The 15,793-nt window shown below is 38.6% G+C and overlaps 2 protein-coding genes across 5 annotated transcripts; one reads left to right on the forward strand and one right to left on the reverse strand.

Annotated features, from left to right (window-relative positions):
* Window positions 1–4,388: 4,388 nt before the first annotated feature.
* LOC103942935 (BTB/POZ and MATH domain-containing protein 3) lies at window positions 4,389–9,079 on the reverse strand. Of its 4 annotated transcripts, none has more exons than XR_007251066.1 (5): window positions 8,542–9,079; window positions 7,169–7,517; window positions 6,046–6,322; window positions 5,739–5,885; window positions 4,863–5,000 (listed from the first exon to the last, which is right to left on the reverse strand). XR_007251066.1 is itself a non-coding variant. In XM_009353135.3 (4 exons), exons 1-4 carry the CDS (start codon window positions 8,970–8,972, stop codon window positions 4,777–4,779), a joined length of 1,281 nt encoding a protein of 426 aa, XP_009351410.2. In that variant the 5' UTR covers window positions 8,973–9,079; the 3' UTR covers window positions 4,389–4,776. The 4 variants fall into 4 exon arrangements, 2 of the variants coding, with proteins under 2 accessions (XP_009351410.2, XP_009351416.2); XR_666702.3 differs by having other exon boundaries at window positions 6,006–6,322; XM_009353135.3 differs by lacking the exon at window positions 5,739–5,885 and having other exon boundaries at window positions 4,389–5,000.
* A 1,996-nt stretch (window positions 9,080–11,075) lies between these two features.
* Window positions 11,076–15,222, forward strand: LOC103942949 (probable methyltransferase PMT11). The gene is made up of 9 exons (XM_009353147.3): window positions 11,076–11,782; window positions 11,889–12,038; window positions 12,139–12,409; window positions 12,531–12,641; window positions 13,137–13,296; window positions 13,659–13,916; window positions 14,010–14,132; window positions 14,227–14,304; window positions 14,864–15,222. The coding sequence occupies exons 1-9, from the start codon at window positions 11,087–11,089 to the stop codon at window positions 15,069–15,071; spliced, it is 2,055 nt and encodes a 684-aa protein (XP_009351422.2). The 5' UTR covers window positions 11,076–11,086; the 3' UTR covers window positions 15,072–15,222.
* Window positions 15,223–15,793: the final 571 nt, after the last annotated feature.

Here is a 15,793-nt window from a genome sequence, read left to right on the forward strand (position 1 = left end):
AGTCATCGAAAAAAGTTTGAACTAAACAAGGAGGAGGCTCCACAAGCTCTTGAAACTCCATCTCGCTATTTAAACCCAATTTGGCTAACTCATCAACTGCAAAATTACGTTGTCTATGAACATGCTGCACATAACAACTCCAGTTCTCTATGATCAAACTTTTGCAATCCGAAACAAGATCATAAAAAAAATGATTATTAAAATTAAGTGAAGCATGAATGAGAAAGACCATTTGTTTTTCTCTACATTTCCCCACCACTAATAATGCTAGAGCATTTTTGGTATAAATGTGTATGGATAACCTTCTAATTCTCCTAAATATGTACATTCATTCATGCCAACAATACCATGTCCCCCCGTCATGCAATCCAATCAAGTTAGAGAGAGAGAGAGAGAGAGAGAGAGAGAGAGAGAGAGAGAGAGAGTCCACCACAAAACCTAACTTGGAAACCAATTAAGTGTGCCCTAGTACGGTCCCTTCCCTTGGATATTGACCGGTCTCTGCTTTCCACAAGTGGCCCAACCCAAAACAGTTAACGCCTGAACTGAACTGAACACCTGAAGAAACGTTGGATAGACTGCAAACCACAAACGGAGAATTGGATCCTCTCTTGAGCAGGAGATCAAGATCCTCCTGATCCACTAATACGGACCATTAGATTTTGATATAAAGGTTACAAAAAGATGGTCCCTCTAAAGTTATAATAATTGTAGCCGTTGGATCAAAATCCAACGGCCCGTGTTAGTGGGTCAGGAGGATCCTGATCTTCTGCTTAGGAGATGATCTAATTCCCACAAAGGGTATTGCTATCCACATCCACACACTCCTTTTACTTGCCGCACATTCTCTGATAATTTCTACTATTTAATCATCTTCAATTCAATTAATTTGACAATCGAAAATTGAGAAGGATGTATGAAAAATAAAAACGGATGTATTGATAGCACCACTTATGAGTGGTGATTTGAGAACGGATCCGAATAGCCACTTATACTCCCTAAGCCTTGTGTACGGCACAATTCCCTCCATATATGGGCCTCATGCATATTTCATTTGCTTTTCTTCGATGCAAGTTATATTTTCCATTAATGTATCCTAATTTTTGGCCTAATTCTTCTTTTCATTATCGGATCAACCTTTGATAAAAAAGATATACCTTTGTTATATTTTATCTCTTCAACAAGTTTGGTAATGAGCATAACGGCCCTATTGTTCTAATGGAGAGAAGAACCTACAATTAGCTTTTCGGGAAATTTCCAAACGAACAATTTCAACGAAATCTTTCAATTTCTTATTACATGGTAAAATTGGCCTCATTATTTCCCTCAATTTGGCCCCCCTTCAATTCGAATAGCAAAAAAGGGAAAAAGAAGGAAAATCATTTCCGCATCAAAAAATAATTTGCTTCAGTTACCATGTTACCATTACCGAACAATACTTAGATTAGTCATTCGTGCGTAATTGTCCTTAAAAATTTCCACATTGTACATTAGGATTCAAGAAATTTATTAAGATTTGCTCGATTTTATAATACGTTATAAAGTTATCACATCATCAATTTGAGTGTCTTTATTAGTAGAGCACTTTACACTGCACACAAGCTTAAATTTTCACATAACTTTAGAGCAAGCGATGTCTGATTAAACATTTGTCCAATTAGATTCGGCTCTAGTCCAGCTCAAATTTTGTTATCCAATAAAAAATTATGTACATTGATTTACCTATTTTAACCTCAATTTAATCCAAACTTCGCCTGTTAATCCACTATCAAACCTCCTACTTTGTTATCCTGACTCCGCCATTGTCTCCGACAATTACGAGTAGACCCTCACCCTCAATCGTATGGTTAACTTAGTCACACAATTTAGTTGAAGCAAATCACGAGGCTAGGAATATAGTTTGATGATTGAGTTTAAGGGTCCCAAAGTCCCCACAATCAAGAGCATGGGTCGCTATTTTTAAAGTGATCATGCGTACGGATCCGTAAACACACCACATATTTAGACTAATATCTAACTGTATTACACATACGTTTCATGTCTGAACCTCATGCACCCGCACGACGTGATACCCCCCCCAATGCACCAAGTCCGGGCCCTCCAATTATATGCGTCTCACTTAATCATCTGTCGGTCTCAGAACTGATCGTGTGGCTACGATTGGATGTTCATCTGATCCCATGCAGCGGCCTACAGAATTGAGTGGTTTGGATAACATTATCGAATACAGACTCGTACTATTCGGTTTATAGGCACCATATGGCAACACGTACAAGTTGCTTATTCGCACCCTGTAATTTAGTTTTGGTTTGGGATCATTTTATAGGGTCACTTGGGAGTTGAGATTGTGTCGGTGAAGTTCTGTGGTAGGGGCCAAATACCAGCTAGGGTTTTTAGGGTTTTGGTTCTCGTGAATCTTTTCGTTTTAAGAACAACAAAAACATCACATAGTTGTCGAGAGCTCGGACAAAATTAGGTCTGGTTAGAGTAGTGCGTTGATGCTTGATTAACTCAAGGGCTACTTCAACGAAAAGATGAATGGTATAACAATTCGAAACAAAAATAAATAAATAAAAGTAGTGTCGTATTGAATCTTGACCAATCCTCACTTATCAAGTATAATTGATCCTTGTAAACTTACTCAATACAAATATGACTTGTTCATTAATACAGCTGACAAAATTTAAGAGAGGTCTAAAGTTGGAATACATCCAGCATAACCGGAAAAAGAGTCGAACCGTAATAACATAATGGGTGTGTAGATGCATGTTGTATGTGTTCCTTGTCTCCACCAATGCTTGGTTTAGCCTTCTTATTGGGTTAGTGTCATGCTGTTCTCGTTAAGAGTCTCTCCCTAGACATGCAGATGCACACATGCACGTAAATACCATGCTATGAGAAGGTATGCCAACCGATTCTTGTGAACCCTAATCATGCCTCTGGAGCCTTCAAGGATTAACTCTCATAAAATCTCTATAAATCAAGCTCACAACACCAAACTAAAACACAGAAAACCGAATTTCTAGATCGAGCATAGTGATTAGTAAGAGCAGAAAAATCAGATGGAAAGCAGAAAAATAAGCAGCGGTGTGGGCTTCTTCAAGATGCCGCTTCACTACCCGAGATACACCAAAAAGGACTACGAGGGCATGGCTGAGTGGAAGCTCGACCGCCTTCTTGCCGAATATGGGTTGCCCATGCACGGTGACTTAGCGCACAAGCGAGAGTTTGCAATGGGTGCCTTTCTCTGGCCTGATACCACAGTTCAGGACGCTTCAAGTTCTCTTGGAGACAAAAAGCTCAAATAGCTACCTTCCTATCAGCAGTAGCATCTACTATATGTGACTATCAATATATTTTATGTAATTTTTTCTTTCTATCATGCTCCTAAAGTTTGGTAATGAATTTGATTTCTATTACAATATTATGATTTTCATTGCAATATTCAAAAAGTGTGGCCAGTGGTAGAGCTAAAACTCTTTGTGTGAGGAGACCTTTCATATATGTATTGAGAAAAATTTCGAATCATAACATGAGCAACTGAAGTAATCTTCACAAAACTGAAAGACCCATTAAATTTAATCAAAAGGATGAAGAAGTGTATGAATTTGAAATTATAGGAAGAAAATACAAAGAAATCTAATTTGAATCATTTGACAGAAAAAGAAGGCAAATAATAGTTGATTAGGTTGCTTTAGAAATAATATTAAGAACGATTTTAAACCCCATCCATGAGTTTCTAAAAAATATAAGACACAACATCGTTCAACTCAACTTCTTCATGAAGATAATTCATCTTCTTTCTCATGTCTCACGGTTCTACAATTGCAAGCTTGAGGCTATTAGAAATTTCTTACACAGTTGTCAATATAGGCCTAGAACCACTCTGGTCCCTTAGTGGCTCTGCCCATGACCATGAGTGTGGCCATGTACTAGCAGTCTAGTCCAAAAGAAGTGTGCACAATCATCTTATTAATGGGATTGACTAAAATACTTATATCTTTTTAACACAATCATCATTTAACGATTAAATGTAAGTATTGTAACTAAATTCTTCATTTTATAGTTTTTTCTTTGACATGGAGCCATTTTTAAGGGAAATCGAACAAAGAATCTCAAGCATAATGGTTAATACTCTTTTAACTACTTCAACCTACAAGCTCTTGAACTAACGATGGAGTTATACCTTTACACTAACAATGTAACCCCAAACGAATTCAATTTGTTGAATTCTTTAGCACGTTAGCCTATAACTTCAACTTTAGAAGAGTTCATATACATCTTTCTGTTGGTATAATAGCTCCCCTCTCCCCCTCCCCCTCCCTCGCCGCCCCTCCCCCCCCCCCCCCCCCCCCCCTTCTCTTCTTCTTCTTCATCAAAACGGTGTACAACATTAAAGAACTTTAACATTTCATATCAAATGTTATTAAAAAACCCCGAAGATCTTAGACCGCGAGTCCGAAATTGCCTCGGAGTTGCTTGTTACTTGAGCAAACATTAAGCTAAAACTGAATAAGTATATTTCAACACCTAAAAACTCTATGCTTTTCAGTAAAAATTTCAGATTCCATTGGAAAGGAGAGACTACCTACAATTCCTACATAACACACAATGTAACCATACAATTCTCAGTTTTACATCCAACAACAGTGACCCCCACAGAACCTTTATACAAGGAGTGCCTGACATAACGCAAGACGATAAGTGACAAATACACGCCCGCCATGCATGACTACCACTCCTTTCAGGCTTGTGGCCTCCAGGAACCTACATATGCTAAAACCGCCGCCTCACGCGCCTACCATTGGGATTTGCTGATTCTGCTACAGTCCCACCCCCATCTGCTGGCAAATCTAGTCCATATATGCTGCTGCCACTCCTCTTCCGACTTGACAGAAGACTAGAATTGTCATCCACCGCTGCAAATGTCTCCAGCAGCTCTACCAACATTGATGGGCAGCTCTCTTCTAGATGCTTGTACCCTTCTGATTGCATTACGGCTGCAAAAATCACGAGCATTCATGAGTCCTATATTCAGTTTTACAACATACACTACCAAATGAATGGAGTTACATGCAAAGAAAATAAAAAATAATTCCTCTATGAAAGGTTGAAAGTGATTGTTGCAGGAGGACGGATGTGGAAAATACAAGCTTTGAGAAAGAACACATGAAAATTTATGTTCACGGGTAGTAACATAAATTCATGTTGCAACAGGAAACCGTCCAGATTCATATCAAATGCATCACAATGATAAGGTCAACCAATATTTTCAGCAGAATAACCATGACATTCAACCAGGTGAGGATAAGGAACTACGGTTAAATCAATGCACGCTAATGGAATTATAGGAACTCTTGAGATGTTCCAGACCATTCAAAATGGTCATTCAATTATTAACCAACCAATATGGAATTCATCGGTTAATCCCTAAAAACTTGGAACAAACTGATAACTGTATTCGAGTTTAAATACAGCAAACGGTGGTTGGGTGAAGAGGTCAGTGCCTTGTTAAGACCAATTAACAGCACTTCTGGTTTAAACCAGTTTCCAGGGTCTAAAATATGGCAAATTGTAACAATTTCATGCAGGGTCCAACTTTTTGAATCACTCTTCTACCATTGGAGAGAGAAACAGTGAAATTCGTCGTAATTCTTTCCTTTCTATAACTTAATGGAAAAAGAATGTATAGGGGAAGAACCTATATACAATCAGCCAATATAGAAATCCTACTATACCATTCCCAGAATGCTGCCCCTCGATCAGCCAGATATCAAGGTGTCACCATAGGCTGACTAGAGGACCCAGACGGAAAGGTTGACCAGAGGTCCCACCGTCCCAAATGGAAATATCATAAATTTTAAGGGAACGTCCTTATTGACATCCTGAAACCATAGACATTGATAAGGACATCTGCAACATGCATGATGACGCAGGCATGCATGATACTACATCAAGGATACTTGAGACACTAAGAAACAGAGAAAATTCAAAACTGATATAACCTGAAAGCTTGCACCATCAGAATCTATGGGTAACACCCACCTCCCAAGTTCGACGGATTTGCTGTAAATTTAAGACAGACATCCTTAAGCTGTCGGCATTGATGCTGTTCAGCTAGCGCAAGTGTAGTCGCCACTGTCTCAGTAGTGATTTCTTCACATAACTTTGATTCACACAACAATTTCAGTCGATCTAGATTATACAGGTCTGCAGCTGCCAACAGATGCTGCACCATGACAGTGAATGTGCACAAAGGTGGTGAGCCCATAACTTCGTGTGTATCAGGAAGTTTGTCCGTGTAAATAAAGAGAAGCATTGCCTGGAAAAAAGGGCCAAGATCTCTATTAAATTCATTAAACGTGTTCAAAATAAGAGCATACATAAATAAAACCATATGGATATAACTTATAAGGAAAGGTCGGTATCACTGTGAATATTGGCCACAAGGCAAAGAGCGAACTTCTAGTCTAAATCTCAACTAATGAAACAAAGACAAATGGACCAGCGTAATATTCACAGTTACATGTTACTGAAACAAGCTCAAACTGGTTCAACTTTTCACTTATTAGAGGCCAGTTCTAAGCAATCAACTCCCACATGTACCCTTAATTACATGTTGAATCTGAATCCAGACATGCCATCAGCTAATTTTGATTTATCACATTTGATTATATCTGTAAACAATCGAACAACAACAGTATAAAAACTCAAACCTTAAGATGACTCTCTCTAATTCATATTAGGGGATTCCTGCAATAATTATACCACCAACCAAGCAGACCCCAACAAGCACTGTAGTTTGCTAATGTGAACATAAGAAGAAACAAATATCACTTTCCCAGATAATCTTTAACCTGTAGATAAGTTTTTATATTTAAGTGAATTTAACAACTCAATGCATTATATGATAACTTGTAATTATTATCATCATTACTTTGTCTTGAAAGCTCCTAATCTAACAAAATAATACTAGCATTTGACTTTGATCAACCTAAGATTTCTTATTTGTTCAGTTGATAACTGAACTCAAAAAGAACCTTTTGACTACTAATAAAAGTGTAAAAGGTGAATGTCAATTATGGAGAGACACAGAAGTGCACAAATGTTAACGCACTCTATTATTCATATGGTAACAAGTGGAAGCAACAAGATCATGAAGCATTACCTTGAAGATGAAGGGCTCAACATCCTTCACAACTACTTTATCCACATTACAATCCCCAACAAGTCCATAAAACTGCGCTCTAAATACACAAGACCGAGCAGCAAGTATCAACTTGTGAGCTTTAAACTGTTCATCGCCAACCTGAAAAACTATGTCACAACCAGCTTCAGAATCTAGAAAGTCCCTTAGGTCTCGTCCCATGTCTGATGATGGAACAGTGATTGTAAATTGTTTTGGTTGCTCAAGGCGAGTTCTGACAACTCCAACAGTGCAGTTCAATACAAGGCAATCATCCTTAAGGAACTCAGAAGTTTCTAGGATTGATCTTCTGAAGAATTTCTTGTAACCCCTGAAATTACAAAAGTAAATCTCATTACGGAAACATGCAGAAAGTTCCCACCTGAACATAAATTCCCAATATTCGGAAATCAGTAAGCTTAACCAAAATTGAAAAATAGGTTACATAAACTGAAAGAAATCTATAAACAGTCTGATCAACAATAAACGATGAACTTCTCAAATTAGAACTTTGCAAAAACAGTTGACAGGTAGACTTCTGTTTAACAATAGTATAGATTGTAGATATTGATAATGAAACGTTAGGATTTTCCAAAATATAATCTTTAATATGATTAATATTCACCGGACAAAATAATTTCTTTATATATAACATTTCTAAAGTAGATGTATCTCGGGTCTGAACTAAGCATATCATAAATAACTCATTCAGACCTTTAATATTATTATCACCATCACTTCTGGGTCTGTTTTACATTTGCTATGGAGAAAAAAAAATCCTAACCAAAATCATCTTTTCTTTCTTTAGTTGTGTTGATTTTCCAAGTGATTTATTAAATAAAAGTACAATTCAAACTAGGTTTTCCTAACAACAATGTGAAAAAGAAAACAGAAGAGGAATGGTTCATTTCAAGATTTGGATGAACATACACATTAGTACATCAGACTAAACAATGATATATCTTAAAAATTAGTATCCATTTGAAGTTTGGTACGGTTTTATGCATTTTTTTCTCTCTCGTTTTTTTTTTTGGAAAGCAAAGCCTAAGGCCTGGAGATAGGTAGACCGATGTCACAGAGAGCTCAACCACTTAAGCTATAAGCCCCAAATATAACAACTAGAATGCCAATCTAGCATAATCACATACATACCCACTGAAAGAACACCCATACCAATCACATTCAAATCCCAATTACCCAATTGATTACCAAGCTGCTAAATCACCATTATTTCACATAAAACATATTAAAACCTATCCGTAACCCACAATTCACCGGGAATGTACTCGCTTTTATCATAAAAATTGAAACTTTAAGGCACGAAAATCCGCCAATTAACCCATTTAAACACATACCACATGCTGCCTCTGTACTTCAGCGTGTACGGCCCGCCCTCGAGAGCGCGATCAAAGTGACTGTGCACCTTGTCCTTCCCACTGTCCGTCTGATCCACCAACGTCAGCTCGAACAGAGCCCTCACATCCGTACCCTCACTAACCAAAGCAATGAAAACCGAGACGTACGCGTTGCTATCCTCGGGGTTTTTACCGTCGGGGTAAAAGTAAATTGCCCAATCGTATCCGCCCACCGTGAACGTATCGCTCGTCAGGTACTTCCCAGCTCCCATACCTTTGGCCAGCGAATACCCCTTTATCGTGAACCGGTGGGAGCCATTCACAGTCTCGCTGATCGATCTCGAGCACGATTCATGGTCAGACCCAGGCTTCGAATTCCCCATGGATTCACCCGATTTCGCCCCTCTGAAATGTTTCCGAATCGGCGGCATCGGACGGTCGGGTCCGGGCTGAAACCCTAGAAAGCCAAGAGGTCAAGGCGCGGCCTTGGCATGGCATGTAAATTGCGCAAATTGGGAAAATAAAAACCTAATTTTGGGTTTTGGGTGGCGAATTGGGGAGGAGAAACGATGCGTCGCCGGAGAAGAGATGAAGATTCGAGAAGACGGAAGAGGTTTTTTGGGGTTAAGCGGGTCGTTTTTGCTTCCTGACGGGCCAGATGGGTTGGGGCTCGATTCGAATTTATAGTTCTTTTCGGTTCGGGTGACGTGTCCGGATGGACTTGAGAAAATTTGGTCTAAAAGGATTATTTTATTAAGTTTTAGGACTTGGAAGTAAATTAACTATTAATTTGGTTAATTAGCAAACTTAGGCCCAAGTCCATTCATTAAAACATATCAATTATTATGATTTGGAATTTGAAATGTTAACGTGACTCTTTCAAAGTAGGATTTTCTATGAAGAGATTTTTCAGTGGGTCAGAAACTCGATTCGATATACCAAGTGATTGAATATTTGAAAAATAAATTTTCAATTACTGGCATTATAACACTTGGTGTACTGACTGTGTTCTCCCACACTGAAAAATTTATATTTTTCTATGGACTCTCTGTCTTTCTATAATTTAAAGTCATTTTTCGTGCCAACATGATAAAAAATTATGTTAAAAACATTAAATGGCAGAACATCTATAAAGAATCTCATTTTTGAGATAATATCGTTATCATTTCTATATGACCTAATTTAGAGCATATTTACTAGAAATGGATATGCAATCAAATTACAAACCTATTTTGCGTTTATTAACACAATGAAAAATAAGAGCATCGCACATCAAACTTGGGTATGTCATACATGAACACCATCAACACCATGGGCGAATGGGCTGGTTTTACTTACTATCGCATACATTGATGACTATTACGACTCCCATTAAAACAATATAAATTGATTACAGTTGACGGCTTTCATTTTGCTAGAAAAAATGTTTGGTTTAGAATATGTGGTACCGTAAATTTTGGCCCATGACACATGGTACTTTGGGTCGTCAAAATAATCGAGAAACCCTCAACATTATCTCTGTCAAAGATAGTTAGGCACAGATCCATTAGTTTTTAACTTTTAAGTTCGTTATAGAATATAAATATTTCTTGGCTCCTAAACAAGGAAATCTTAATTCATGTCAAATTAGGATTTCTTGAGAATTAAGCAATGTAATCATAATTTTAGAAAGATTTGATATCTTATTCTGGATTACTTCCTAGATACTTTTCCGATTAAATAAAGATTACTTTCCTTACAATGATTCAAGGTTTCTATAAACACACTAATTTAGGAATAATAAAACACACAATTCTCTACATGAACTCATCTCTTACACGCCTAACCTAAGGCTCTTTTGTCAGGTATGGTTCACGATGTCACACCACTCATTCTCTAAAACTATAGTTGTGTAATTGGTTCCAACAGATCCCATGAACATGAACATTACCGTGTTTATAATTTATAATGAGTATATGCATACACTTATTATTGAGTCATAGAATAAACTGTCAATATAAACAATATATCATTATAACGAACAAAACGTATTGACATGTTATCGACAATAAAGAATGAACGCCATTCACATGTAAACAACATCATTTTTTCAATAACTATTCTCTAAAAAAAATTTACATTTGAAATAATTTAACGTATGAAAATTTAGATGATTATTTATTTGTTCAAAACGCTAAATCCGTTTATATGTCTGACACTGCAAAGTGATCAGTTTTTACAGTTTATTTGGATATTTTACGCGCAACATTCACCCCTGCCAACTGCGGATTAATTCACCTCTGCCAGTTGCACACGTGTCACCATCTCTCACTCCCTCCACAAAATAATTTCACACCTCCGTCGGTGACCGTCTGTCTTCTTCTTCGGCCACACCACAACCACACTCAACCTTCAGATCCTCACTGCTCTCACTCTTTGGCCACCCCGGTTCCGATTCAACCCACCAAAACACAGCGTTGCGTTGCGTTTCGTTTCGTTTCGATGCGTTCGTCGTTTTCGGATTCCACCCAATTGAATTGAATTAATTGCCTGAAAAGTCAAAAGCATGGCGATTTTGGGCAATGGCGATTGGCTGCGAATCCCATTGATCCTGAAAGTTTGGGGATTTGTGATGATAGCAGTCACCTGCTTTTACCTTGGGAAGCACTGGTCCGATGGGTCCCAGCAGCTCCTCTTCTTCACCACCACGCGCCGAGCACCCTCCGCCGTCTCCGTCTCGCCCAATCTAGACAAGCCTTTCAATCTCTCCGCACTCATAAACGAAACCCTAGCTCCACCTCCACTGCTTCCGCCTCCGCCTCCTCCGTCTCCGCCGCCTCGGCCTCCTCCGTCTCCGCCTCCTCCACCTCCTCCTTCTTTGCCGCCTCCGCCGCCGCCCGATGTGGTCCGGAGGTTCGGGATCGTCGACGAGAATGGCACCATGTCCAACGAGTTCGAGGTGGGGGATTTTGATCCCGATGAGGTGGTGGAGAATTGGGGCAGCGAGAACGGGACTGTGCCCGAGAGCGAACCGAGTAGGTCGGGTCGGGTTAGTGTGAAGAGGTTCGAGCTCTGCCCGAAGAGTATGAGCGAGTACATACCGTGTTTGGATAATGTGGAGGCGATTAAGAGGCTGAAATCGACGGCAAAAGGCGAGCGGTTCGAGCGGCATTGCCCGGAGGCTGGTCGGGGTTTGAATTGCTTGGTTCCTCCGCCCAAGAGTTACAAGACCCCAATTCCATGGCCTAAAAGCCGGGACGAGGTATTTTCTGAGACTTTAAAGTTTTTAGCTTTCTGTATGTAAGTATTTGTTTTTAAGATTAAAGCATTAATCTTTTCAAACTTCCGAAATTGTCACTTCATTGCAGGTTTGGTACTTCAACGTACCTCATACAAAATTAGTGGAAGATAAAGGGGGTCAGAACTGGATTACCAGACATAAGAACAAGTTTAAGTTTCCGGGAGGCGGTACACAGTTTATACATGGAGCAAATGGTTACTTGACTGATATCTCTAAGGTTAATACTGTTTAAATTCGACGGAATTGGGAAATGTGTAATTTGAGCATTGGATTATTGTTCTTCTGATCATCTGATGGTCAAAGTATTAATCGTGCAGGCGGTCCCTGAAATCACCTTTGGACGGCATATACGAGTTGTTTTGGATGTTGGATGTGGCGTTGCGAGTTTTGGTGCGTATCTGCTGTCGCGAGATGTCCTTACCATGTCAGTTGCACCTAAAGATGTCCATGAGAACCAGATTCAATTTGCTCTTGAACGTGGTGTGCCTGCCATGGTAGCAGCATTTGCAACTCACCGTTTGTTGTACCCGAGTCAGGCATTTGACTTGATACATTGCTCACGTTGTAGGATTAACTGGACTCGTGATGGTATGCAAAACTTATATTAAACTTTTTAATTTCCTCTGAACTGCCTTAGTTACATGATGGTCACGCGGTGGATGTCTTCTGATTGTGTTTTCTTTACCTCTTTCGCTTCTTTGTTATGAAGATGGCATATTGCTGCTTGAGGTTAATAGGATGCTCAGGGCAGGAGGATACTTTGCTTGGGCAGCACAGCCAGTTTATAAGCACAAAGACGTTCTAGAGGAGCAGTGGCAAGGTATTACCACGAAAAATTTCTTTGGTGAAAATTTTTAATAGTGTATTGATTGCTAGTTAGTGTTTGAAAGTTCTGCAGTTTTTGTTTCCTGGCCCAGATGAATCGAGAGCAAAATAACATTTTGTGCCTCCAGTTAATCACTTCATCCCACAAACTATAATTTCTGTTTGACTGTGAATCACAAATATTCAATTTCAATTGTTTCTTGAAGACCTATACTAACCAACAAGCCAGCAAAACAACTTTGTTTGTTGCACACGAAACTTTCTAATCTAGCTTTCCTTTAGGCATCATGTATGACTCTGTTTTTAGTTTTGAGAATGTGAAGGATCGAGAAGAGAAGAGAAGCGGTTGCAAGGGTTTAGTAATCATATCTGGACCTGGGAAACAACTAAACATTGTGTACTAACTTCTTGTTTGATGACATCACTGCTTTGCTAATCATGTCTGGGCCTGGGAAACAATAAAATCTGTTTTTCATTTTTCCTTTTCCAGAGATGCTTAACCTCACCAAGCGGCTTTGCTGGGAATTGGTGTCGAAGCAAGGCTACGTTGCAATATGGAAAAAGCCGGTTAACAACAGCTGTTATCTGAATCGGGATGAAGGAACCAAACCTCCATTATGTGATCCAAGTGATGACCCAGACAAAGTTTGGTACATCCGCGATTCCTCTCTTAATAATGAGTTGATAATTTTTTAAAGGAAGATAGGTTATTCATCAAATTCAGATATCAATTAAAAGCATACCAACTGTTTTCCGTCCTACCACTTTCCTTTGCATTAAAGCCATACATATTTTTTATTGGAGATAATTTGGAATAAACCTGCAAGGAACTCTTTGAAAATGTTGGGCTCCCTTTTATCTTTTGTTTTTGGTTCTGAATTGACCTTTTTTTTGAGGTCTAGTTTGAGTTTAAAAGTTTATTTCTGCAGATCCAAAAGAGCTTCCATGTGCATGTAGAGCACTTGCCTCTTGTTCTCTGAAGGTTAATGGTATTCTTTGTATGATGATTCAGGTATGTTGATCTGAAGTCATGCATTACAAGACTCCCTGAAAATGGTTATGGAGCAAATGTCACAGCATGGCCTGCGCGTTTGCAAACTCCCCCTGATCGGCTTCAGAGCATACAACTTGATGCCTATATATCCAGAAAGGAGCTCTTCAAAGCAGAATCCAGATATAACGATGAGTTAATTGGAGGTTATGTTCGTGGTTTAAAATGGAAGAAGTTTAAATTAAGAAACGTAATGGACATGAGAGCTGGCTTTGGAGGGTATTGTATTTATCTTGTGCTCTACTGGTCTTCCATTTCTATTTTTTTTGCTAAAATTTTCTCATTACTTCTGGTCTCTTAATTGGTTGGCAGATTTGCAGCGGCACTAATTGAACATGATTTGAATTGCTGGGTTATGAATGTGGTTCCTGTTAGTGGCCCCAACACCTTACCTGTTATATATGACCGTGGACTCATTGGAGTAATGCATGACTGGTACATTACCTACTGGTTTTCTTTGTATAGCATGATTGCTGCTTATAATAAGTTAAGTTGATTAAAAGTTACTCATTTGCATTAAATGTATCAGGTGTGAACCATTTGATACATACCCACGAACCTACGATTTATTGCATGCAGGCGGTCTTTTTTCTATTGAGAGAAAAAGGTGCTCTCTCTCTCTCTCTCTCCAATCTAAACATTTTCATTATTTTTTTAGTTTTATTTATTTCGCATCACTATCTTGTCATTGTGTGCTTTAGATGATACCGCACAAGAATTTTTGCTTATGAGGGGAGTAGCAACTTACTGAGAACTAATACCAAAATATTAGTAGTTATGATTAATTTGAAACAGAGCTACTTTAGAACAGCGTTGGAACTTCTGATAAGTTGTTAATTTAAGGGTTGGGAAAATGGAAAGGCTTTTTCTTGTTGAGTAGTAGTTAATCATGACTGGAAAAGGAAAGCAATGCAGAATTATATTTGGTTTGTGGGGATCATCCTGCATGCCTTCTCTCTTTTGTTCGTTGGCTGAGGTTGAGGTTTATAACCATGTCGATGCTTGACTGTTTGATTTGAAGTTTTCATTCCATAATTTGACGTTTGGATTATCTGGATTTGTTCCTGGGGTGGGAGTGAGATGCATTGGGAGTGAAGTGGCGGTTTTACACATTTGTTTTTGTTTTCTTTCTGTAAAGCCTGATTTGATTCATAACATTATAACAGATGCGATATCTCTACAATCATGCTTGAGATGGACCGGATGCTAAGACCTGGTGGTCGTGTATACATCCGCGACTCTCTTTCTATCATGGATGAACTTCAGGCGATCGGAAATGCCATGGGTTGGCGCGTCAGTATAAGAGACACATCTGAGGGGCCTCATGCAAGTTATAGACTCTTTATTGCCGAAAAACGCCTCTTGCATGGTTGAAGCATTGGGACATGATGACCAGATTGTATCTTACTAATCTTCTAAAAGGGAAAATGAGCAAACCAGATTGTCAAACACCATCGCTTGACGGTGCCATGGACCGGTACTCAGAGAGATTGATAGAATTCTTCATGATTTATTTATTCAAGAATTTTTTAGGCGTACGATGTACATATTGGTCATATCGATATCCATTTTTTGATTTCTCAAAAAATTTGAGGCTGCGTTCTTATTGAAGGCTATCAGTTTATTTGGTATAAATTTCTCATGATTTGCAAAATTCATTTCTAATTGACGCCTTTACAGAGATCAAAGAAACTCAATTCAACGGAGATGGAGCTCATTGCTTTGATAAAAGAGTGAAAGGAAGTAGACGAAGCCCGTCAAAAGTGATTTTCACACACATCTTCTCTCTATACACACTTTTATTTATATCACATGAAAATTGATACACACACACACACATATATATATATATATATATATGGAAGTGCAAAAAGAAAAAAATAGGTGCGCAAAAGTCATTTCTTGAGTCCAAATTTTATTTTTGAAAATGGTTGCTAAAGAAATTGACATCTTTTCAGTCATACTCTAAACCAAACCCTCAATATTCCCTTATGCACATTCATTTTTGCAGGAGAGAATGACTGATAAACCCTAAATCTAAACCCTAAACCCAAAACCTAAACCTAAATCTGACTGAATCTTTGGTCCAACATAAT

Source organism: the organism of the source record quoted next, unplaced genomic scaffold (assembly GCF_019419815.1).
Source record: "Pyrus x bretschneideri cultivar Hongxiangsu unplaced genomic scaffold, Pyrus_bretschneideri_v1 Contig4, whole genome shotgun sequence".
Taxonomy (NCBI): Eukaryota; Viridiplantae; Streptophyta; class Magnoliopsida; order Rosales; family Rosaceae; genus Pyrus; species Pyrus x bretschneideri.